At 39.8% G+C, this 25,087-nt stretch overlaps 1 protein-coding gene across 2 annotated transcripts; it reads right to left on the minus strand.

The window, feature by feature from the left end:
• Nucleotides 1-1,751: 1,751 nt before the first annotated feature.
• Nucleotides 1,752-24,443, minus strand: NRBP1 (nuclear receptor binding protein 1). 2 transcript variants are annotated; one of them, XM_058164629.1, is made up of 19 exons: nucleotides 24,291-24,443; nucleotides 23,782-24,021; nucleotides 18,077-18,199; nucleotides 17,639-17,740; nucleotides 17,464-17,553; nucleotides 17,055-17,095; nucleotides 16,503-16,597; nucleotides 8,265-8,327; nucleotides 7,616-7,699; nucleotides 7,446-7,504; nucleotides 6,208-6,306; nucleotides 5,978-6,110; nucleotides 3,637-3,739; nucleotides 3,380-3,430; nucleotides 3,165-3,300; nucleotides 3,029-3,082; nucleotides 2,814-2,877; nucleotides 2,684-2,739; nucleotides 1,752-2,561 (listed from the first exon to the last, which is right to left on the minus strand). In XM_058164629.1, exons 2-19 carry the CDS (start codon nucleotides 23,998-24,000, stop codon nucleotides 2,463-2,465), a joined length of 1,671 nt encoding a protein of 556 aa, XP_058020612.1. In that variant the 5' UTR covers nucleotides 24,001-24,021; nucleotides 24,291-24,443; the 3' UTR covers nucleotides 1,752-2,462. The 2 variants fall into 2 exon arrangements, with proteins under 2 accessions (XP_058020612.1, XP_058020613.1); XM_058164630.1 differs by lacking the exon at nucleotides 8,265-8,327.
• Between the last annotated feature and the right edge of the window lie 644 nt (nucleotides 24,444-25,087).

Genomic DNA, 25,087 nt, shown 5'->3' on the forward strand with positions numbered 1-25,087 from the left:
GCTTCATACTTTTTCCCTCTGGGGAAGTGCAATACCATCCAGATCTAAAGCTGGAAAGCTACTGGAAATAAAAACTTGGAATCCATACCCACAGTGTTGCTTGGGTTGAGTCCAAACCTGCTCCTCACTATTCAGATCTCCAAGCTATATTCATATATTCATATATACAGATCTCCAAGCTATATTCAACCTCCAAGCTATAAGAGAACTGTGAGCTGGTTAGCTGAAGCTACACATTTTCTTGATCAATTATTGCAAGTCAGGCATTGGAAGCCTTATCTGTAAATTTGTTTAGTCCCCACAACAGACGTTTTATGCCTCCTGGTGAGGCCAGTTAATCCTTCAGAAAATTTCCAATTACTAAGAGACAGTACTGTCATTGATCTATTCTTAACATGGCAACAAAGTGCTTCCTACTGGTTGTAGGTGGTTGGAAAATACAGATGTGCTAATGAGTGTTAAGGCTTTTCTGTGGTTTCAAGGTGCAGAATGCAACAATTACTTTTTCCCCATGTTTAAATACTTCACCCATTTCATTTGGAAGGCAGTGATTATCATGCTATGTAAAATAAGTCTGAATTTAGTGCAAATGTTTACATTCAAATTTCATTTTTTCATTCGAATTTGACTATGTGCTCCAACCTTAGAACACTTCCAAAAAGACCAAAACTTGTTCTTTCAATCTTGAAGTCACTTAAATTCAAACTGCTTTGCATATCAAGTGCTGATGCAATACTCCTAAGCCTCTTACACTAGAAACTTGTGTTCTTACCTTTGAGATTCCAATTAAACAGAATGATACAGGTAAGGAGCTGACACCTGTTCCCCAAGTCAAATTCAGCTGACTGATGCAACCCATGTGATGCTGTACATTAAAAGGGGGCAAAAGCCTGCAACTTACAGTCTGCCTATTCACCATTAGATAGATAGAATTATAAGTACCCTTTATCTGCATCAGGAACTGCATTAAGATAAAAGTAAGTAAGTACTTAGGAGCTGAGGACTTGGCAGCACAAGGAAACAACAACCAATCGCCAGCCATCAACATACCAATCAACCAATAGGAAAGAACCACATAAATAGGAAACATAGAATAGCTCAAAGCATGTATTCCGGTAGAGAGAAGTTCCCTGAGGATGGGCTCTAACATGAATCTGAAAGCTTGGAAGACTAAACCTCTGGTCCTAGTGATGGACCCAGATTGGATTTTGCAATTATCCTGGGACACATATTTGCCTTCATTCATAAAAGCAATCGTCAACGCTATGAAAGGTTTTTTCCTGTTCAACACAGAATTGTTAACACTGGAAGGTCTTCAGATACATAAAATCTTAGCACTAGGATCTTTTCCAGATGTTACCTAGACATAAAATGTCTGCAAAAAAAAAGAACAACCCCAAACTAACTTAGAGAACTCACACAACCCAGAAACTAATATTTGCTATAGAACACAGTTCCCAGAGACCAAAGCAGCATTTTTCTTGTCTTTTTAAAACAAAAGCTGTGAACAAAATTCTTTGGTGAATAAGCAGAAGCCAAAATGAGATTCAGATTCAATCTAGATGCAGTCAGTGGATGAGATAATACCTTTAAAAATATGAAAGCAGAGATCAAGAGATTTCAGGAGTACAAACAGCCCAACGCCAACCACTTCTGCCCTTTCCCAATCAGCAGGAGAATGCACTAAGTGGCTCCTTTTAACTCTTGTGATTCCGATTCCCAGATTCCAATCACAAACAGGTTGCAGTTAATTATTTACAAAACAATTTATTAAAAATAGGAACAGAAATGACACTTGGAACAGCTCCAGCACAGGAAGGGTTGAATTTCTCTGATAAACTGGCCCCAAGCCTGCAGGCATTAGATAATATCCTAAAGGAAAAGACGGTTTAACATTGCCACCTGCTATCTGAACTGGAACTTCCTATCTACTTCCTCTATTGACCAGAGGGAACCCTCATACCACACATAGATGCAGCCAAGGATACTGGAAGCAAGGCTGGTGCATGAAGCAACTGTGGGGAATCCATCTGGAGGGGATAAGGCAATGACTGTGGGGCTAGAGTGCATGTGTAATGTGGAGGGCCAGCATGGGATGGGGTAGAACTTAACTTCTCCATCCCCCCCCACCCTTTTAAATAACAAGACAGACATCTGTGCTGTGCAAAAAAAAAACAAAAAAACTGTACAATTCAAGCAAAAGAAAATTCCATGCATGTGAGCCCAAAAAGAGGGAGAGGGAAGGAAGGCCGTTGGCCACAGGGAAAATAATACTGACAAGGCACACAGCCCTCCCCCCCCACCTTGCCCCCCTGCCTTTAAGACTGGCAGCGATTGTCTGCAGGACCTGGCTATAACACATGCGGGAGGCACATCCAAGCTGGCAACGGTGGTGGCAGCGGCTTAGAGTAGTACCCTACACAGATGCAGAGCAGGTACCCCTGCTAGCAGCAAGATGGCCATTATGATGACACAGTGACAGCTGCCAGTGCCCCATTCCGCGAGTAGAAGAACTTGTTGAATGCCTCTTCAAGTAAACAGCTAAGCCGGCTTTGATCAGCCTACAAAAGAATGGGGGGAAAAACCACTGTAAGAAAACCTATCCCTATATTATTACTGGCTACAGTACATTCCCCAGAAAGAGAAGAAAATAAGTCTTTTGATGAACAGGATTGAAACTTACCTCACTGATGAATCCTAACTGAACCAATTCAGCTGCCAGTTCCTGAATATTGTCACCTAAGGAAGGAAAATGAGAGAATTGGTATGTTCTTTAAGATGAAAAAGAAAAGAAGAGAAGAACACGGACTTACTGGGCAGTAGGTCACAGCTCAAGTGCCGATTCAATTTGTCTTCCAGTTTCAGCAGCAGTGTTAACTGAATGAAAGGTGGGGCATAGAAGAAAAAAGGAAATTGCATTTTCATCTTTAACACCAGGTAGAATTCTGCCCCATAAGGGAATAGGCCATTGTAGGCAAATGGAAGCCCTAGACTGGTATAAGTCACCCAGCTTGAGGCATATACATACATGGTGCTTCACACCCTCCTCCACTGATTCAATGTTGCACTGCATCAACAGCACCTGGAAATGACAAAGGAGTGTGATAAGATGAGGCTTTGCTATTATCGGCCAAGGAGACGCGGATTAGGGACCAGCTACTCACTTTGCGAGTCTCCACTTCTGCTGGCTCTGGTGTTGGAGTCTTTACTGATGGTGGGGCAATGGGAGATTTCACCACCTCCTGCTGTGGCTGCTGAGGTCGGGGTAGGCCAAAGGCAGTAAGTGGATAAATTCCATTTCTGTGGAACCACAAACGGACATTAGCTAGCTTCAGTAACAGAATCCCACTGAGAGTCATTACAGGAGAAAGGAGCATACCTCACATCTTCCAAAAATTTGTCTAGTTCCAGCGCTGGGGACTGTGAGAATCTAGGACAAGGCAGAGCACCCAGTTAGCTTTTACAGCACAAAGTACATCCACCCTTTAATGAGCCAACTGTCAATTGCTTCCCATTCCATCTAATAGTCTGACCTCAGTTCATTGCATGGAATCAGAAAAACTCAAATTCCAAAACTTGACACTCCACCTCAAAGCTCTCTCCCCCCACCATCAGTTCCCAACTATTCAAACTCACATCATACGGACACCATCACGGTCAGCATGGTTGATTTCAGCCAGTACAGCACTCATGTCCAAGTTCTTGGTCATTTCTTCAAGTGCATTCTCAGGTATCATGTCTATCACAAAATAAAAGGTACACATTACACTATTTTTCCTTCACTAACCCACTGTTATAACTAGTGGGTTTCCTAAACATGCTTTCCATTTTTTCCCTGAGGAGTTTTAAAAAAAAGGAGATTAAAAAAGCAGATTTAAGAAATACAGCAAAGGACTGACCATGCTCGTGAAGAAAGAGGGGGGGGAAAGCATGGGTACCCAAAATGCTACACATGTGCCATAGAAAATTTAAAAATAAATAAAATATAAATGGAACGATGGAATGGAAATGATTTGTATGTAGTGATCTAACTATTCAGTATCATGAAAATTTAAGCAGACTTTAAAATTATGTTCTAAAAAGATGTCCACATGAGGAATGAACATGTTAAATTCAAACTGATGCATAATTCTAAATGTAGGTACAATTTTAACTTCACACATATACTGAGGGAACCCAAGTGGTTATAAAGATTTTAATTTTGTACCAAAAAAACGGCATTAATACTGATAGCAATATAACCTTCTACAAAAACGAACTATTTTAGTTTAGAAAAAAATGAAAGTCAGCTGAATGACTTTGGGTCTCTCTCTCTCTCTCTCTCTCTCTCTCTCAGTTCAACCCACTTCATAGGGTTGTTGTTATGAGGGAAATAGAAGAAGGAAGTTGTGGTGGATATGTAGTGGATATAAACCACCTTGAGTTTATTTGTAAAAATAACAAAGGCAGGTCCCACTCGTCATCTTCAGGCTGGTGCTTTCAGCTTCGTGCTTGTGCGAGCAAAGCTTGGTCAGAGCTGCCGTCTCTCTATAAATACTGGTGGGGAGGTGGGGAGTGCTGGCTTTGTTGCTGTAAGCAGATTGGTTGGCTGTGTTGTTACATCTTGACTGGTTGATGATGTTTGCAGATTGGTCAGCTGTTTCGTAGCATCATGTGTGGGTGTGGTCCTAGCTGTGTGCCCATTAGTCTTAATGACCTGGGTAATGGCCCTAGCTGTGTGCCCATTAGTCTTAACAACCTGTGTAATGGGCTGTGCTGCAACATCCTGAGCTCTAGTGCTGTGACATCCAGAGTACTGGGCTGCAACATTCTGAGAAGATGACAGTGATGCAGCATCCCAGGCCCTGGTCTGTCTTCAAGTCCGAGGTCCTGTCATGTGTTCATGGCATGTGTCAGCTTGCTTTGCGTGGGGATCGGAGGGGGGTTCAGCAGCTGGTGATGCCGCCGTGGTCTGCTTCTGGATGGTGGTTGTATAATGGGCACAAAGCTAGGACCACATCCACGCAGGATGTTGCAGCCCAGTACTCAGGATGTCACAGCACTAGGGCTCAGGATGTTGCAGCACAGCCCATTACCCAGGTCATTAAGACTAATGGGCACACAGCTAGGACCACACCCACACAGGATGCTACAAAACAGCTGACCAATCTGCAAACATCAACTCCATCAACCAATCAAGATGTAACAACACACCCAACCAATCTGCTTACAGCAACAAAGCCAGCACTTCACAACTCCCCACCAGTATTTATAGAGAGAGGGCAGCTCTGCTCGCACAAGCACGAAGCCGAAAGCACACACACACACATTATCAGGGTATTTTATATTCTTAGGAAGAGCCGATCTCGCTGAGGTAATAGACATTACCTTAGCTAATTTAATCCTTTTAACTGAAATTATTATCTGGAATTAACCTGGGACCCTCTCCATGCAAACTGATACTCTAGAGATAAACTACAATGTCTCTCCCCTCCCCTCAAGCATATTGTTTTAGACAATGTATTTAATATTTCTTTGTTGGGACTTTTTACTACTATCTAAATGAAGAGAGCTGGACTGAAGTCCATCTACATTTATCTCTATGTTTTTCATATTTCAGAACCATATATCTCCCTCATTTATCTATTATAATAATGGAAACTCAATCTTGAGAAAGTAGGTTGCTAATGTCTGAATATTACACTGTGAGGCACTAGGAGAAGACATGTGACAGCATCCAAAACTCATTTGTCAGGCGGATCAATCTTGCTTAAATACAAAGGCAGCTATTACGGATTTTTCTGTTCATTTTGGCTGCCTCCTTTTAGTAGATTTGAGCTTTTCTGCTTTGTAACTTCATTTTGGGGTATTTCTGGATATATTATGAAGTATTAGTTACTGAGCTACACATTCGTTTCATACAAAATATTATTTTTACACACTAGTGAAGGGTTTTGCTCTTAGCGGTAGTCTGCAGAATTCTGTTAGCTATACTCACGCTGATGGCCCACAATGCAATGGGCTGCCAAAAGTTTCAGAGAGGGTACTTCAAACAAAGCCTGATGGAAGAGAAGCTCACGAGCTGTGGGCCGTTTGCTAGGTTGTGGCTCCAGGCACTTCTGAATAAATTCCTAGAAAAGAAAAAGGAGACCAAATTTTGTGCTAGTCCAGAGAGCTGGGAAAAAAATGGAAGAGGAAAGCAAGGAAAAGATTTGAGGACAATCTTACTCGTTGTAATGGATCCTCTAGCAATTGGATGGCATTGTTAATAGCTTCTTGTGGCACATAGGAAGATTCACCATTTCCCTGGATCTCCAGCACTGCCATCTATCAGCATAGAAACAGATATCAATGGGCGATACCTTTAGATCGCCAGAGAGGTGCATCCTTTATCAGAAAATTTCATCAGCCACCACAGAATTTTTTTCTCATCATCCTATATATGAACCAAAGCAACGCCCCTATTTTTATCTTTCCACTGGATTTTTACTGTCAACAAAGAAATTGCTTTCATTTCAACCATTTAATTTTATTAGTCATATATTCCTTCAGACAGGAGCTTATCAGGATTCATATCATATAAGGAATTTAGAAACAGTCTTAATTGGAAGAGAACAAGAAAAAAAAATAATGGAACCCTCTTTAGGCCTGTTCTCCAAACCTTGATAACAAAAACTATCCCCACATCTTCTTTGTTGAGTGGGGAAGATGACCTTGACACAAATACCGAGAATAACTGCTTACACAAAGAGGGCTAAAACATTCTATAAGTCCCAAGAAAAGATAATATTTTATTTATTTTACTTTATTTTATTTGTCAAATGCGTACAAGATAACAGATATAAGTATAAATATAATTATGAATACAGGATAAGGATACAAATAAATAGGGACAGTAGGACAGTTTGGAAGCAGCTCAGGTAAATGATTCACTGAAGTACAGGTAGTTCAGATTAACAACAACGTGAATTCCTTGAGTCTGTTGGGGGTGTTACTTGGAACCCTGACACAATGATTGGGAACAAGCAGCAGGGTTGTAATGGGCAATGTCATGTGACTGTGCTGATTTACAACAGCAGCTCTAGCTGTAGTCATTAAGAAAAACCCCCACACAGGTGTTAAGTGCAACATCACATGACCACCACTTTGCCCGTGGGAAGCTGGCAGCGAAGGTTGCAAATGGCAATCGCATAATCACAGGATGCTGCAGCTGTCAAAATTGCCAATTGCCAAACACCAAATTAAAATCACACTATTCCAGGGGATGCTGCAATGGCCACAACATCTAGGTCTGGGCCTAAGACTTTCCATTCAGCACCACTGTAAATTCAAATGATCACTGAATAAATGGTTGTTAACCAAGAACTACCTGCATAAGGAAGATAAAGCACAGTCCAATTTGCCAGATAGTCTTAATATGTACAGGCGGGGCTGACACCTTCATACACTAATTGCCCTCCACTTACCTCTAACGCACACATTCCAAAGGAGTAGATGTCCACTGCTGTAGTCACATGTGCAACTTCTAGAACAAAGAATAATAATCAGAACTTATCTCTAAGGCAGAGAGAACAGACTGAACACTTTTTCTGCAGTTAAAACAGAACTGCAGGTCCCAATACCCTCGTATTCGTACCGCCATACTCTGGAGCAAAGAAATGCAGGTTCTTCTGCTCCTCACGACATGTCTTCACATGATTGTTGATGGTATCTGGGGCAACTATAAGAGAAGAGAATTGTAGGAGATCAGCGCCCATGCCTCTCTTTTCTTTCTGCTGTATGGGACTTTAGGCAGCTTCCATCTAGTTCATCTCTGCAAGGAACCCCAAACAAAGAAGCACTGCTCTTGTCCGGCCTTCCCAGCTTTCAGGCAGCACCACATCATAAGCAAACTCAGAAGCAAAAAGGAGGGATGCCTACATTCTCTTCCAGAAACCCCTGGCCTTTTCTGCGTCAACTCAAAGCCAGGCAAAGCAATCATCTGATCTTTCTAAAGAAACGGACATGAGAAGAAACTAGATTCCGTATGTGTACACACATACACACACACGCTATTAGAATAGGTAAGCAGCTTTTGTCCGTTGATGAAAGTAAAAGAGCCCATTCTCCCTAACATTTTTTAAATTTAGGATAGTTGCACCAAGCCACTATTTTTCCAGGCAGGCACAGATGCAAGCAAAGCTCAAAGTAAATCCCAAAATGCTGGTACTTTACCCATCACCTTGCAATCTTATGCAAAGAAAGCAACTTCCCAATAACATGCCCAATTGTTCAACAACACTTACCCCCTATTTTTTTCACAACTTTCTCAGTTGATACCGCAAACAAAGCAATGCTTCTGGCAGCACCTGAACATTTATAATTTCTTTTAAAATATATTTAATTTGCTTATTAAAACAGTCCCTAAATTGACCAGTAAATAAAGATAAACAAAGCGGTCAGTGAATGACTACCACCAATTCTTAAGAAGCTCCTTGCACAACAAGCCTCATTCTAGCCAAGATACAAAAATCATCCTGAGAAAATCTGGAAACCAATAAAGACCCACAGGATATAACTTCAGCTGACATAAAAAAAAGAAAGAAAAAACCTAAACCATTATCCATAGAGAACTGTTTCGTCTGCTATGTTCTTCCAATATTTTAGTTAAAGACCTAGTGGATGCCTTTACACAATGTACAAAGCTTGACTTTTTTTGGTTTTTTATGTGTGGCTTAGATATTCTGCAAAGTTAGTCCATGTATTTAGTTTACCGTTATTTATATTACAAAGATCCAGGAAATGGGTTAATGTATAATGTAATGTATTGTACAAATCCAGCCTTAGGCTCAAGGATGGTGCAAGCTAATTCATTCTATTTAAGCAGTGTTAAGAGATTTTAGTTCATGCCTCGCCTTTTGATAAGTAAGAGGAATAGACTGAAAACACCAGTTCTCAATAGATGTTAGACCCTATTGACATGACAGAAACCCAGCATGTAAGTCAAGCAGCAGACGGTGCTTAAGACAAATGAGAAAGGACAATGACTTCCAATGGAAGAGAATATTTGTAGCTCAGAGTTGAACTGTGGAGTACTTGGTGCTCTGAGCTTGTGCTTTTCTTGAAGACATTTAATTACCAAACTAGGTAACATCATCAGTACTACAAGGGAGTGGAGTATGGTCCCATTTTATATACTAGTGGCTTGCCCTATCAATGTTGGTAGAAGTGGTCTTGGTGGTTCTTTGATTAAGCTATTGTTTACTGTTAGTGTTTTTGTCCAAGTTGATAGTTTCTTCATTATTGGTGTAATCTTGGAATTATCTGGGTGTTGACTGTTGGTGAGGAGATGTTTTGGGGGTTTTGGTTTCCTTTTTCGCTTTTTGATTGTTTCTTTTGAATGGCATGTAGATGTTGTTAATCTGTATGTGCCTGTTGATATGCCAAGTTCAGAGAGCACCAAGGACCCCACACAACTATTTCTCCCAAACAGAAAAAAATGCTGGCAGGACCAGACTGAGCCTGTATACCTTAAACCAGGGGTCTCCAACTTTGGTCCCTTTAAGACTTGTGGACTTCAACTCCCAGAGTCCCTCAGCCAGCAAAGTTGATTGAGGAACTCTGGGAATTGAAGTCCACAAGTCTTAAAGGGACCAAGGTTGGAGACCCCTGCCTTAAACCACAGCCCAGAATAAAATTGATCTAATAGCAACACTACTGCAGTCAAACAAATTAAAAATATATTAGCTTTAGCTTCATGTCAAAGCCTACTCTCTAATAAAGTATTTCCAGATATTTGCTCCTGTCTGAAATTTTCCTGCAATACGTTACTTTCCTTACATCCATATACTTTCTGTATCAACCAAAAATCTGGCAAGTGCTTGAAAACAGGTTGAAAAAGCTTTTTACCAGGCAACCCATTTGAGGTCCTCATTAAACAAAAAATAAAAATAAAAATTTACAGAATAAGAAACTGTAAATGTAGCTCCTACCAGTGATCACTGTTAGAAATATGCATTCTTTGTGTATGAACTATGTTTGTTTACCAAAATAGAGATGGATATAAATAACAATGAAAATAACTCATTTTCCCCGTATTATTATAATTATTGCTATTTATTATATTACTTGCTTGCTAATAATTTAAATTTATTAGTTGCCCAACTCCAGTGGATTCTACTTGTTAAACAAGTATAGTACTGTAGGGCATTACAGTTATTTTGGCATAAACTTTCATGTCCTAATCTTCATTAATACTATTATGGTTCTTTAATTTGTTATACATGTTTCAATTTATTTCTATAGAATTATTAGGTTCTTTCATAGCTATCTTTCTGTTCATTAATGCTAAGGTTTACATACAGTTTTAAATTAATAAGACTACTGGTGTTTTTCAGTATGCCAACAGTTAAATATGTACAAAGTAACTACGTTCTCAACAGACTAAAACTAATGCATACACTCTGTACTTCTGGATGAACTCATAGTAACTCCATCTCTTAACACTGCTTAGAGACTAATAAATGTGGAGTTTTAATGTTGTAAGCTGTTCAAAGTCACTGCGTGTGAGTTGGGTGGCCATATACATTTATTTAATAAAATTAAAAATATAATAAATTATTGTAAGTATGCTACTTATTTTAATAAATGTAGTCTAGGTTCACCATATCTCATTTTGTTATTGATTAAGGGTTAAGAGACAACTGGATTCAGGAAGTTTAAAATAAACTATATTATCACTTAGCATGATGTGTAAATCCAGATAATGAATTGGAAGTAATTCCATCTTTGTCCTATCATATGCACAGCTTAAGCAAAAGAATAATGCTTTTCACATGCTGCCTCCATTTGGCAGCCATCACTCTCCTTTCAGCAGTGTGTATGGCATCTGTTTTTTTGCAGTCTTCTGAACTTCTAGACCAAGGACCACATGAACTTGGTACAAGGTTTGTTTTCAGTCCTCATTATTGCTGGACATACAATTATCCCAAGGGTTTTTCTCAGTTCAAAGCCACAGTCTCATCATCAGCATCTCTCTTCCATCCAAGCTTTTTCTTTCTTTTAATCAGTTCTTCTTTTTGCAAGACTTGGCTGAAGTTTCACCGGAAGCCCATCTTCTCTATATGCTCTTTCCTGGCAACCTGTCTTATTGTTCAGTTTCAATCACTCTACTCTGCCATAAACAGAAAGGCCTGCTTACCCGTTATACCTAGTACTGGGATAGGGAAGGCGAGCAAATCCCCAAGGGATCCTTCTATAGCTAAAGGGAATTGAATAGTTCCAAAATAAGAGCATTCAAAGCAGAGCCTAATTTTCTGATTCAACTAGAAACCCCAAGAGGAATTCAACATATGTCACTAAACTGGATAACATTTTAGCACTCTTATAAGCCTCATCCATGATCCCTATAAACAGTTGGCCACAGCTCAGGCCACAAGCAAGCAGCAAGCAAAATCCCAATCATGGCCGCAAGGGAAGGAGATAGCAGCCGCTCCTCAGACAAGAGCAGTTCACATGCAGGAGGAAGCATGCAGCAGGACAGCAGAGAAAACACAGACCAGAAATGAGAGAGAAGGGCAAGACTCCTCTCCAACCAAGAGCCAAGGGCAGGCGCAACTATACTAGAGTCATAAGCAAGGGACACTGAAGGGGAAAAGGAGCTTTTGTATATAATACATATATATATATATATATATGATGCCATTTATGTGTATATATATATTATTATTATTATTATTTTTAGAAAGTCACAGTCACATCACAGAGCAGAGAGATTTGCTCACCATTAGCAAAAATCCTATGAAAGACTGTTGGCAAAAGAGAAAGAAAAAGAGAGAGAGGCAGCCCATCAGCAGGAAATAAAACTCAAGAATTGATGGAAGAGCCAGCCTTTCAGCTAAGCCACAGTACCTCCTGTAGCAATGGGACAGACTGTGTTTGTCTCATCAGGACAGAGTGAAGGGTTTTTTATCCTGACCCTCTATGAAAATCCACAAAGGAGGTCAGTGCTCAGCTGTTTTGGGTACACACTCTCCATGTGAAGTGAGACAGGAGCCAAATATATCACCTACGTTTGGCTATCCATCAACTGCAAATTATCTTCTACTTCTCAGAATCCAATTCTTAGTCCAGAGCCATCTTTCCGCCCTCTACCACTACCCACTCTTTCTCTTGACTTGCTGTTGGGTGGCCAATGAAACAAACAAAATGTTAAAAGTTTTGATATTTGTGTAGTTACTTACCAAGCACATCTAAATTATATTAAAATAGCCAAAATATCTTTACAATCCCCAAGGCATGTCACAACTTTTGAGCACCCCTAATGTTTGGAAATTGAAAGTTGCAAAATTTGGCACATTCTAGATCACTGGCCAAGTGTCTTTCCTTGGAGGAGGAAAAGAGAAAATGGAGATCAGATGGAGGATCTGCCTGAAAACAGAAAGCCTTTCTTGCATTTCATTCGCATAGAATACAACACCTCTGGGTGATTGGTTAGAAAAAAAATGCTGTTCATCTATCTCCAAGCCCTTCAATTTTCAAAAATAAGTGTGGATTTTTAAATATTTTAGTATTTTTCCCACTATTCCCAAGGAAAGGATATATTCAATGAATTGCTACTCTCTACTTGGTAAATCCCTATCAGAGATTTTCTAAGTTACATTCCAACCGTTTTCCTTCTCCCTCCCTTTTGGACTACACCTCACTGAGAGCTTGTCCACTGAGTTAATTATTCAATTTCTCCAACGTCACCTCTGTACCACTGTCTCTGGACACCTCAAGGGTAGCCTCTGGTGTTGCTGAGTTTGGAAACCTACTGGGATGCATTTGCCTGAACTATGATAATAGAATGGGGAAGAGGGAGAAAAAGCAGAATGAAGATTGGAAGAATGGGAAGAATTCTAATATTCAAAGAAACAAAGAAACTTTGTTTTAAGGGGAGAGAAAGAATGGAACAGTATTTCTTAATAAATTAGGACAAAGATAGAATTAGATCCTCATTCACCCACTACTGCACTCTTATGCTTCTATAAAACAGCTAGGGAAGCTAAGTGAAATCCTTTAGATAATTCCTGAGATGGTTCTATGCAGGATGGATTACCTTTCCTGCCAGTCAGCACCTAGCTTCCTTCTCCTCCCTGTTCTTTAATGGAGTTCTTGCAGGAAGTCTTCCTCGTTTCTGAATTTGACATGTTTCTGTTTGCTTTCCTTCTCAACATTCCATCAAATAGACAAAAGGTGAGTGCATTAAATTTCCTTTCAAAATGTTTAATGAGATTTCAATGGCATATATCATTACCAGCCGTGATCAATTTTTCATCATTATAGTATTTTTAATAATTGTTACTAGGATGCTGAGGAAAGAAACGAAAAAGCAAGTGCTTATTTCAAATAGCTATTTCAAGAATTCTAACTTCACACAAGAGTTCTGGTACAAACACACAGAATTATTCCTTATTCCCAGGGAAAAGCAGTCCTGGAAGCACAGAGATCACAAAGCTACTTAAGATAGCTCCATGTCAATTTAATTAAGTTGCCATTAGTTACTGCAAAGCAAACTCTGCTCAGTCTGTTTATTCTCAACTCATGTGAATTACCTGTTCAGAACATGCAGATTCTAATCCATGCACCCTTTCCTCAGACCTACAGAACTCTCCATCAAGACACAATACAGGCTAAACAGAGTGGCTAGTGTTCTAGTTTTGTTCTTCTGTAAGAGATGGCCAGTAATATGACCCTCTATTCAAACAGTGTTGAGCTAGGTTCATTTTACGTTAACTTCTTGGGTTTAATTATGTAGTAATGCATGTAGTAATTATGTAGAAGATAATTACTACAAAAATGTCCTTCAAATGCAGTGATAGATGTTTGTGAACCTAACTGCAGAAGCAGTAACTTTTTAGTCCAGTAAACATTCTTCCTCTATCTCAAAAGGCAAGGAAACAATTACAGGGTCTTTCTCTCAATTAATTTTATCCAGAGTAAGATGATTAACTTCAGAATTAGAAATCTTTATTTTTTTGAAGAACTGTTCCATTACATATCTCTTGGAACTACATTTTTGTTATTTGGAGACTTGAGTTGTTCCAATTTCCACTTCTTTCAAGAAGATATATCTGATGTAATTAAGACTGACACTAAGATCAGTTAATATAATAGCTCATTTCAAGAACCATGTTCATTTTACCACTGATGCTTGATTCATGGAGAGTGTGTGTGTAGTATGCATGTGTGTGTGTATATATATATATATATAGGTCTTTGGTTGTTCAGGTTTTCTCCCGTGTAAAATTAGAAGTGTCTTGGCGACGTTTCGACGAAGTCTCATTCGTCATCTTCAGGCTTCAGCTTCGTGCTTCTGGGAGCAAATTTGCTCCCAGAAGCACGAAGCTGAAGCCTGAAGATGACAAATGAGACTTCGTCGAAACGTCGCCAAGACACTTCTAATTTTACACGGGAGAAAACCCGAACAACCAAAGACCTACATACAAACACCCGTGAAAACCTCAGAAAACAAATATACACACACACACACACATACATATATATATACATACATATGTGTGTTTGTGTGTGTGTGTAGGTCTTTGATTATTCGGGTTTTCTCCCGCGTAAAATTGGAAGTGTCTTGGCAACGTTTCGACGAAATCCCATTCGTCATCTTCAGGCTAGGTGTTTACAGCTTCGTGCTTCTAGGAGAAAAGTGTGATCGCAGCTGTTTCTTCCTTTTAACTGCTAGTGGGGGTTTGAACTGATTGGGTGGGAGCTTGGCTGTGCTCTGATTGGCTGTGGGGCTTTTTGTGCTCTGATTGGCTGGGGGTGTGTCCTGTTTGGGTGGGGGCTTGGTTGTGCTCAGATTAGTCTGAGTTGCAGGGGGATTTGAGCTGGTGAGCTGCATTGCTGTTGTTTGGCTTCGTGGTCGTGGTCGTGCTACATCTTCATAGTGGGTGTCAGTTTGCTGCATGTATGGATTGGAGGAGTTTGAAATGGCTAATGTTGCAACTGCAGTCTGGCTTCTGGTCCTTGGTCGTGCTTCATCATCAGTGTGGGTTTGGGTCTGCTTTCTGGGTGGATGTGTGGTGGTGACATCCTGTGTGGACCTCGTGAATGTGGGTCTGGTGTCACTGAAGCCAGACTGCAGTTGCAATATTAGCGGGAGAAAACCCGAATAACCAAAGACCTACATACAAACACCCGCGAAAACCTCAGAAAACATACATACATACATACATACATATATATATATAGTATTTATATTTCCATTTTACTTGGATTTTGCAAGCTTTTAGGGTTTCTCAAGATAGTTTTATTTACTTGATCCATTCTGCATTAAACCCAAAGACACTCACATCATAAAATATTGTTATTAATACTTTGAGGAATTTGATTCCAATATAGTCATTATGCCCCCCTCCAAATACTTGGAAATTGAAGTTTGAAAAGATGCTATGAGATAGTGACAACCACCTATTCTTATGGCATTAAAGGTTATCAGATAAATGTATGAGGAATAAAGCTTTTTACACTTACTAAATATGACACCATTGTATTATTTTGGATACTGGGGCAGCATATTTACATAAAAAACATGATGTATATTAATCACTAATTTCTGAAAGTTCAATGGGAGTGTGGCAGGATATACAAATGTAATAAATAAATAAAATAGTATGAGAAGTAAAGTGCTCATATTATCCAGCTTATGGACTTCCCTCTGGCATCTAAGTTGGTTATTGGGGAAACAGAATTATGGGTGTCTGAGAACTTTGATTTGATCCAACTATTATGTTTGTATGACTTTTGGTTTTTTCCACAACTGACTATTCAGAAACTATGTTTATATCAATTTAATTGTGGCATTAACATGACCATGGTTAAATCATGATTAACACTGTCCCATAAGCTTCAAAAGTAATCTTGAGAATGTTCATGAATTAAACCGGCATAATTCATTGAATAGGACATAAGCAGCACACAAAAAAAATGAGATGAAATGCTAAGCATATATTTGTGAAAAATAGAGCAGCCAACAGCGATACTTTGCTTATTTACTAACAGCTCACTAACTAAGACTGGCCACAAGAAACTGACAGCCCAAGAAGAAGCGAAACAAAGAGCTCTGCCCATCCTGCCTTCCCCTACAATTCTGATGACTCAATGTGTTCAAGTGTAAGATTGGCTTGGAAGCAGCCAAGAACAAGCAGAGTCCCCAAGCTTCCAAATATTTGAATGACAGACATAAAAATGAATTGACAGCAGAATTTTCTGCCTGCAAAGGAGTAAACAGAGGCTCTACAAAGAGAAGATAGAGCAGCCTGCAAATGGCAAAAGGTCCAGGAAGTTTCCAGAGGTCAACAACAACAGATGTAAGGTAGAGGCACCAGCTGCAACAGAGTCCTGCTATACAGACATAACAATATATGCTCCAAGCTCTAGAGGTTTCCTTGGTCTAATATAAAGCTTGAACCAATGTCAGGGAACAAAGCAAGCCAAGAATGGAATTGTAGCATACATTAAATCACAAACTAATTCGACAACAGCCTCACCTGATCCAATCTTAATAAGTCCATTGTGCTGAATGAAGATGGTATCACAAGTCAAGTTTCCATGAATGATGGGAGGATCGCAGGAGTGAAGGTAACTGGAACAGCAACACAATAGAGATGAATCACAGCTACCAGATATACAAATGCATAGTTTGAAAAATCAGTTTGCAGGTACAAGGAAAATATATATTTTTAGTAACAGAAAAATAATGTCTTCCTCATTTCTATTATTTCTGGTATCCAAAGAATGTAAAGTTTTGTTGACAGTTTCTGTTTGGAATCCAAGGTTGTTGTTGTTGTTTTTTGAGCTTTCTAAGGAAAACTTTACTATGCTGCTGAAACCATATCATATAGTACCCCAGAGGTTCTGAAAACCAAAGTAAGCAATAAAAGAAGCAAGAGTCTTCCCTTTACTTTCTCCAAAACCCTTTCTTATACAATAAATTAAAAAATATACAGATATTCCACTGAGCCTCTGAAAAAGTGTAATCATTTGTACACTAACATTGTGCCCCAGACTATCACCCCTTTCAAATATGTAAAGGTACATACCTGAGGGCAGAAAGGATTTGGGTGCACCAGCGCTTCCAAGCCTGCAATACAAATGAAATATCACCAAAAAGCTTTCAGCATCTCCTGTAAAACTAAGTCATCATTTGGCATCTCTACAGTGCCATTTCTATACTCCTTACTTCTGGGCACTCTTGATTTGCAAATCACAGCTGGTTTTCTTTTACTTTGCTCCAGAATTAGATGAATTAGCTCAGGACTCTCAGGCAAGAATCAGACTTACTAAATAGTTATGAGCTAGATAGCCATTTTTTTCACTCATAGTCTTTGGCAGAAAGGGAAGCAACAGTATCTTGGCCAAGGGCTAGACAGACAAAAAAGAAAAGAAAAGAAGAGCACGAAGACAATTTTAGGGCGTTGGGAAGAGAGTATGAGGTTGGGAAGAAGTTACCTTTTCATTCATGGTCTTGTGGTTCTTCTTCGTTTTCTTCAAAAATTGCTTCAGGCTACCAGAGGACATGTATTCCGTAATGAAGATAACCTAATAATAGTGGAAGTTATCAACTGCTGGTGCTTCATATTTTTCCACAGTAAGATAAATGGCAATCACACACAATTCTACTTACCCTGGCTTTATTTTCTTTCACATCTGCCCAGTATTTATGGAATTTCACAATGTTCAGATGCTCCAACTGGATCAGGTTGTCAAAGACAGCTTTGACCTTTTCCTGCAGCAGCAGCAATGCAAAGTAGTGTAAACAACTCAAGAAAAGAAAAATGCCATTAGCAGAGTTTCAACACAGCCTGAAACTCATGATGAAGCTCATCTACTTCACACACAGCTGTTCATCCACATTTACTCCCAGGCTGCAAGATGGAGGCATTAGTTAAATTTAAGTCAAGCAAGCAGACTAGCCAACAATAGAAAATAATCCTACAACTCTTCATTCTCCTTGTCTGCTTGATTTCAAGAAACTTATTCATAGTCACACCAAAATTTTGAGCCCTCATACAACAGATATCTTGTCTGCCTTTTCACAAATCTTCATTCCAGTTTCACCAACCTCTTGAAGCTTAAAATTCTTGCGTTCAGAGAACTGGACTTCATTCCAAACCACCTCCACACCTTCTTCTGTATCCATTGCCAAATAGGCACTATCAATTCCAGGAACATTGCGTTGATTAACCTAGATGGAAATAGACAAGAAAAAAAAAGCCAAATTTCAGGCAGATTAGAAAAGTTGCTGTAACTGCAAATTATTGCTATTTGACCTAAAAATGTAAGATGAATCCTGCTGGATCTGACCAAAGGCTATCCAGACGAATCTCACAAAACAAATAAACAGATGAATTTGATAAGATAAAAAGCAGGACATGATAAATGTACTCCTCCGTTGCTCCTCCACAACTAAAATTTGTCTTCCTCTTTGAGGAAGATGGGGGATCTAGAAACACTAAAGATGGATGGATGGTTACCCACTACAGATATATAAATCACACTATTTTCTTTCAGGATCAAAATGGAATATATAGTATGCCAAAGAAATTTTTAAAAAGGTGGGAAAACACAAAAGATAGCATAGCTAGAATTAATTTAAACTAACACAATTTATTGTATTTTTCCATAATTTTAAATCTATGCAAACCATCCTTGCTTCTACCATGTCTATACTCCACATCATCGTGTCTGTGTTATTTCGCCTACCCACTTCTCTCGTTTTCAGGATCCCATCAACACTGTCCAACATATCATCTACTGAAGTTCCTCATCCTCTTAATCCATTAACTCATTTTCCATATTTTGTGCAATCTGATCCTCAGGCATTCTTATCTCAGTGTCTTTTCATAGTGGTCACTCATCACATTCATTCAATACCCATTTATTCTTGGTCCTATTTCTTGTTTCACTATATAGCTTCTTTAACACCCAATTCTACTACATTCAACTTACTGTTACATTTGTTTTAATATATCAAATTCTCACTTCCATATAACAAAGTAGGGAGAACCGCTTATAAGAAACTGTGGGAAGAAAATGGGAGGTAAGGAGTTTTGGTTTATGTGAGAAAAGACATAAAGGCCTGCATAGGAGAGATATGGGAAGAAAATTTAAAAGAGACTTTAACTCGCTGTAATTCTGGCTACAAATTTATTCTCACAGTTTTAAATATTATCTCACATTAAGATTAAAGTATTTGCCAGAAATTTTGTTTTTACAGATAGTCCTCAGTTTTCACAATTCGAACTGAGAATTCCATTACTAAGCTACATAGTCGCTAAGTGAAATATCCCATGAGAACAGACTTATCTCACCTCCCATTCATAGCTGTTAAAGAGTGTCACTGCTGGTCATTAAGCAAAACATCACATGACTGTAATCCAGGGGTGTCAAACTGGCAGCCTGCAGGCCAGATGCATCAAGTGCAGGCCACGCCCACCCCAGCTCCGCGAAGGGAAAAAATGCCGTGAAAGGTGTGATGCTGCAGGTTTGACACCCATGCTGTAACCTGCAATTTTACTGCTGCCACTGTCAGAAACTGATTGTGAAGCTCCCATATGTCAACCGTGTGACCCTAGGGATGCTACGATGGTTATAAATGCAAGGACTGGTCATAAAATTATTTTAACACCGTCATAACTTCAAAGAGTTGCTAGACAAGGCAATTGTTAAGCGAAGTCTACCTGTATATTTCTAGTTTGCTATCTGCATCAGGCTGAACACAGCTATAGACTGGATTTTTTTAAATGGGTTTAAATTACAAGAAAACACATTTTAACTGATGATCAAGAAAATGTCGCAAAATGAAGAGCCGTTCAGTAATTGAACAGAGTATCTTCAGATTCACCTTCGCTAGACACGTGCTATATCTGTCAGGTTATCTGTCAGGGATTCCTGTATTAGGCAGGTGACTAAACTACCCCTTCTCTTTTTTAAAGTATCAAAGATTTTTTTCGCAATCTTTACCAACTTCTCCTCTTACATTCCATATCACAATCTTCCATGTGTCATCGTGGTCACCAGAGATCCATAAATTATTGATTTCCGCTGCCCATCATGGCCCGATCAGTCATGAATTTATCCAGTCCCCCTTTGAATACCAGTTTGATAGTTAAACTGGTAACTATCTCCATATTTGAATTCAATTATTGAGCTCATATAACACCTTAAAATAAAGAGAGATTGTAACTCAAGATCAAGATGCTCTGTGAACTAATTTTGATTAAACCAAGCTGTATATATTGTACACATCCAGTCAACTGTAATTTGTTCAGTAAACGATAGTTGTACCTTAACAATATTTCTAGTTTTGATCCTAAATCACCTGCATTTCACCTCGATATAAAGACCTCTTACATTTCTTACCAACTCTAGGAGTCTCTTATACCACCCATGCTTGAGATTTCTGAATATGGAAGGAAAATAAATTCTGCCATCACAGAGCTGCTGAAGAAGAATTGTGCCTATGACAGAAGTCTTCTTAGCATTATTATGTTTCTGAGCCACTCTTATTTTTAGCATTCCCTTGGCTTTAATTCTAAAGTTCAGAGTAGCACATATTATTAAGTTCAAGCTTCCAGTACCCACTGTTTCTTCAAATTCCTATTTTCTTTATAATAGTTAAATCCAAGAAAAGGCAGCCTGTAGTCTTAACCCCACAAGTTGAAGCTGCCAAAATTCAGTGGATAAAACCAAAATTACAGTATAGAGAAATGATTTTCATTTTTAAAAGAGTACTAAAATATATGTATTAAATTTCAAGTAAGAATGCATGTGTTGTATTTAGGGGCAGGAGCACAAAACGTTTGCTCTGACCCCTCCAATGATATCACCAACACAGTCCGTACAGCTCCCAGAACTAAAAGAAGTCATTAAAAAAACATTTCCTGGCATAACTATTCTAGTCCAGTGATTCTTGAAGTCTTAGGTAAGGCGGTATAACAAAAATTACACAACCACCCATGTTAAGGAATCACATGTTTCTTTGTTGCCCCTCCCTTTTCTTGATGTGTAGCCAAATCATCTTGTGGGTCAAACCAGCGAGTCACACATCATTACCAAGCCAAGAGTCAACCTCATTATGATCTCAGAGATATTTAAAAATATACACTGCTCCTGAAAGACAGGGGGATGGGGAAAAGTGAGAACATCAAACAATGGCATGACCTAGAGAACAGCTGCAAACAGCAGAGGATGTTAAAGTGCTGAGTCAAAAATGTGTACAGAAAACCAGCAATACAAAATCATCCAGCTAAAGTGATGGTGGCATGGTTAGCAGGCTTTAGCAAATCTATTTTAAGAAAGAAGGAAGAAAACAAGGCAAAAGACAGAGCAACCAAAGCTCAACACAGGACAAAGCACTACACTCAGTTATGGACCACAAGAGGGGAGGAGATAAAGATTGTTAAAGGCTACAAAGAGAATCTGTAAAGGAAGCTAACATGATTCCCCTTCCAATGTTACCAAATAGCATATTAGCCTTAACTTTTTAACATGAAAAGAAATTGAAAATCTTAATAAAGCTGCTATGGTATATCAATGTCTATGTATAGTTCACAAGTAGGAAAATATAAAAGCTGTCCCTCTTCATGTTCTCAACTGATATTGTTAAATATATTATTCATAATAAAGATATATGCATCCATTATGGTTAGTAGCTGTTAATAGCCTAAACCAGAAGCAATAGATCTATACAGCCTTCTTTTTCTGGCCTTCGGGTTCCTCTAGGGTGACTGCTGCAAATTCAAGGCATAATTTTCTGTTTCAAAAAAAGTGCTGTACTGTACAAATATGTATTTGTTTATAAAATGAAAAACTCCTTCCTAAACTAGTTGTATTGTGCTCCTACCCACTTGCGAGTCTTCAGCTTCTTCAGAATGCTAAATCCCTGATCAACAAAAGGCTATCCAGCCCAGGCTTAGTTCATCAGTAATCACCCATCAGTACATTTTCTGACAGAAAACTCCATAGCACAGATTGTGTTTTCTTTTCTTTTAGTAACAGTGATATTCACAGAAGAAGGGCATGAATCTTGTCTTTCTTATTCAGCAAAGGAAAACTATCTTGTATATCTAAAGGTTTATGTACTTACATATTTAAAAGAAAGTCCTTCAAATGCATCCTACACTGGATTTAGGGTTGAATTAAAAAGCAGAAGAGAATCCAGAATTAGCCAAGACAGCCTCACAGTAAAAATTTTTAAATAGGGGCTAGTAGCATTCAATCTTCATGACAGCTTATTGAAAATAAACCATCAGGATGACTAAATCAAGACTTTAATACACAGAACAGGATAATATTGTACTTATTTATGCTAGCCCAGCTAAGTCAATTTCTCCTCAAAATCAGCAATGATTGCTAGTTTTTTCCCCAGTCAAATAAGCCATTTCCCCAACACTCTAGACTTCAGAACATTCAGGACAACACAATGTTTTCACAAAAAGGGAAACAGCCTCTATTCAAAAGGCTGTTCTAAAATCTTCAATATAAAGCTATGATCTTGTTAATCTGCCAAATTCAAACACCTAAAATTATCCAAAATATCTTCTAACTCATAAATAGCTTCCTTAATAGCAAGAGATATTGTCCTACATTTAAAATATCAAGGAAGAGGACACTTCCTCAGAACACACCCCAAGCAAGTTTCAGTCAAGGAAACAGAATAAAACCATTGATTCTAAAGGACTGAATCCACATCAGGAAACTGAAGATGGGATCATATCCAGAGCCATATATTACTTAAAGACCATTCAACAATTGCCAGGCATATGTTATTCCCATGCTATAGACTACACATTCTTAGCGCTGTGGCCAGATCATATTCCTTTCAGGAGTGGAGTGAAGGTTTTTCTTTTTAGTTATGTCTTCCATTAAAATCCCCCTCAAGTCAAACTCAACTTCTGGTGATTTCATGGACACGTTTTGGCAACAGTAAAAAAAGGGAGACTTCCAGGACTACAATCTACAATCATGGCATTAAAATCAGTTTCTATGACTTTGATTCTGAAATTTCAAGTGTTTATTTTGTATTGGTAGTCACTTTGAAAATCATCTGGGGAGAACAATGAAACAGAAACAGCAAAATAAGTAACAAAACCTCAATAAATTTCTCAGGATGTCTTCAAAAACTGTTTTTGTCTTTAAGCAAAAAAGAGTTTCTTTATAACAGCTGTAAAGAATAGAATAGAATTCTTTATTGGCCAAGTGTGATTGGACACACAAGGAAAGCACATAATTTTCAGTCAAATTCCTTAATTCAAGTCCCATTATCGATCGGTAAGGTTGGAAAAAGAAATCCTAGCAATCAAAACAGACAATTCCCAGCTAGCTAGACATACAACCGTTTACATAAAGGCAAAAACCTCAGATTCCTAAATAAGAAAATATCAGATTGAAATGCTGTCTGGAATAGCTTGATTATAAAGAGAGAGGCACTTCACCCCAAACATAACTACTACTTCTCCTGACTCTTCCAAATCTATGGAAAAAGGGGCAACTGTCTTAAGTCCTAAAAACTGCTTATGACTAGTCAAATCTCAACTTCCACACTATACGACCCGACTGGCCCTCTCAGAGTCTTTGACAGCTGTTCACCTACAAACCTCTGAAGCCTGGATCCCAGGAGGAGACACCCAGAGCTCTCGGGAGAGGAACTTTTTCTAGAGCCCCAGCCTCCTCGGGATTGCTCCCTTTTGTGCAGGCCTCCGAAAGGCGCCAGCTTCGAGCCAGCCAGAGACGGTGGGAACGCAACGCACCGGCTTCGTCACCTACCTCTTCCCGCCTCTTCTGCCAACGCCCGCAAGGTGATTCCTCCAAGATTTCGGACTCGTCTTCGGACTCGTCCTCTTCTTCCTCCTCTTCCTCCTCCTCTTGGGTTGCCGTCGCTAGCGGCGGCGACAGGGAGGTCATGCCGGATCCCGCAGACGCAGCCTCGGGTTTCTGGTCGGAACCGATATTGCCGGATACTTGCTTGGTTTCGCCCTCAGACATCGCCGCGACGGAGGAGGCGACCTACACGTTGAAAGAGAAGAGAGACTTCTCTCAACAGGAGGGCAGGCGGGGCGGAGGCCGTTCGTGACGCAGCACCAGGACGACGCGCTTCCGCCAGAGTTACACAGGCCCGTCCCCCCAGCGCGCGGGGCAAACGGGGGAGCCGCAGGCCCCTCACGCGCCACCAACCCGGCGCGACGAGGCCTCGGCGCGTACATGGCTATCACCCCGGCGACGGGACACGCCGTCCCCGGCCACGACAACCCGCCAGCCCCGAAAATAGAACTCACCAGGGCGCAGGCCAACCTCCGCCACAGCTCACAACCTGAAGCCAACTAAATAGCCGACAAGCCGCGCTGCGACGGGAGGCGCTCCAGGGACGGCGGAGGCAGGATTTAGTCCAGCCAATAAGAATCCGACCTGCGCATCAAAGACGCGCTTCGATTGGACAGAGTGCTGCAAGGCGGGTCCCGCGGTTCTTCTCATTCAACTCCAGCCGTCCGCCGAGCTCCGGTGGGACAAGGCGACAGGGCGGGGCCTTTATGGCTGCATAAAATGGAACGAGATATTCCCGCTCGCGTTGAGTGCGCGATGCTTGAGTGACCCGCAACCAGCCCGCTTAGAGCTGTTCTATATTTCCAAGCGGTCTAGGGAGCCAGTGCGAGAAAGTCTGCTTTCTGATCGCTGCGTAAAGCAAAGAGAGAACTGACTGCGGCTTAGCTCCTCTTAGATTAACCATTGAAATGCCGCTAATCACATACATGGTTAGAAAAGCTCCCTCTGATCGTGTAGAGTTTCTGAATCGGGAAGAAACAGCCCTTGATAATAGTTTTGAAGATTGGTAATGGAGCAGAAAACTTACACCCGACTTAACCGCTTGGTTCGTACATAGCCTGAACATAGTCATAGTACACTGAATCATAGTTGACTAACTAAATCACAGTTTCGCTGGAATTGGCCGAAAACTACACAAACCTTGATGTATGTATTTATCTGAGGTGTGATCTAAATAGCATATCAGAACTTTCCTAATTAAGCTTCTAATTCTCCAGGTGCTGGTACTGAAAGATACATTATCCCCATTTGG

This window comes from Ahaetulla prasina, chromosome 1 (assembly GCF_028640845.1).
Source record: "Ahaetulla prasina isolate Xishuangbanna chromosome 1, ASM2864084v1, whole genome shotgun sequence".
In the NCBI taxonomy this organism is placed as follows: domain Eukaryota; kingdom Metazoa; phylum Chordata; class Lepidosauria; order Squamata; family Colubridae; genus Ahaetulla; species Ahaetulla prasina.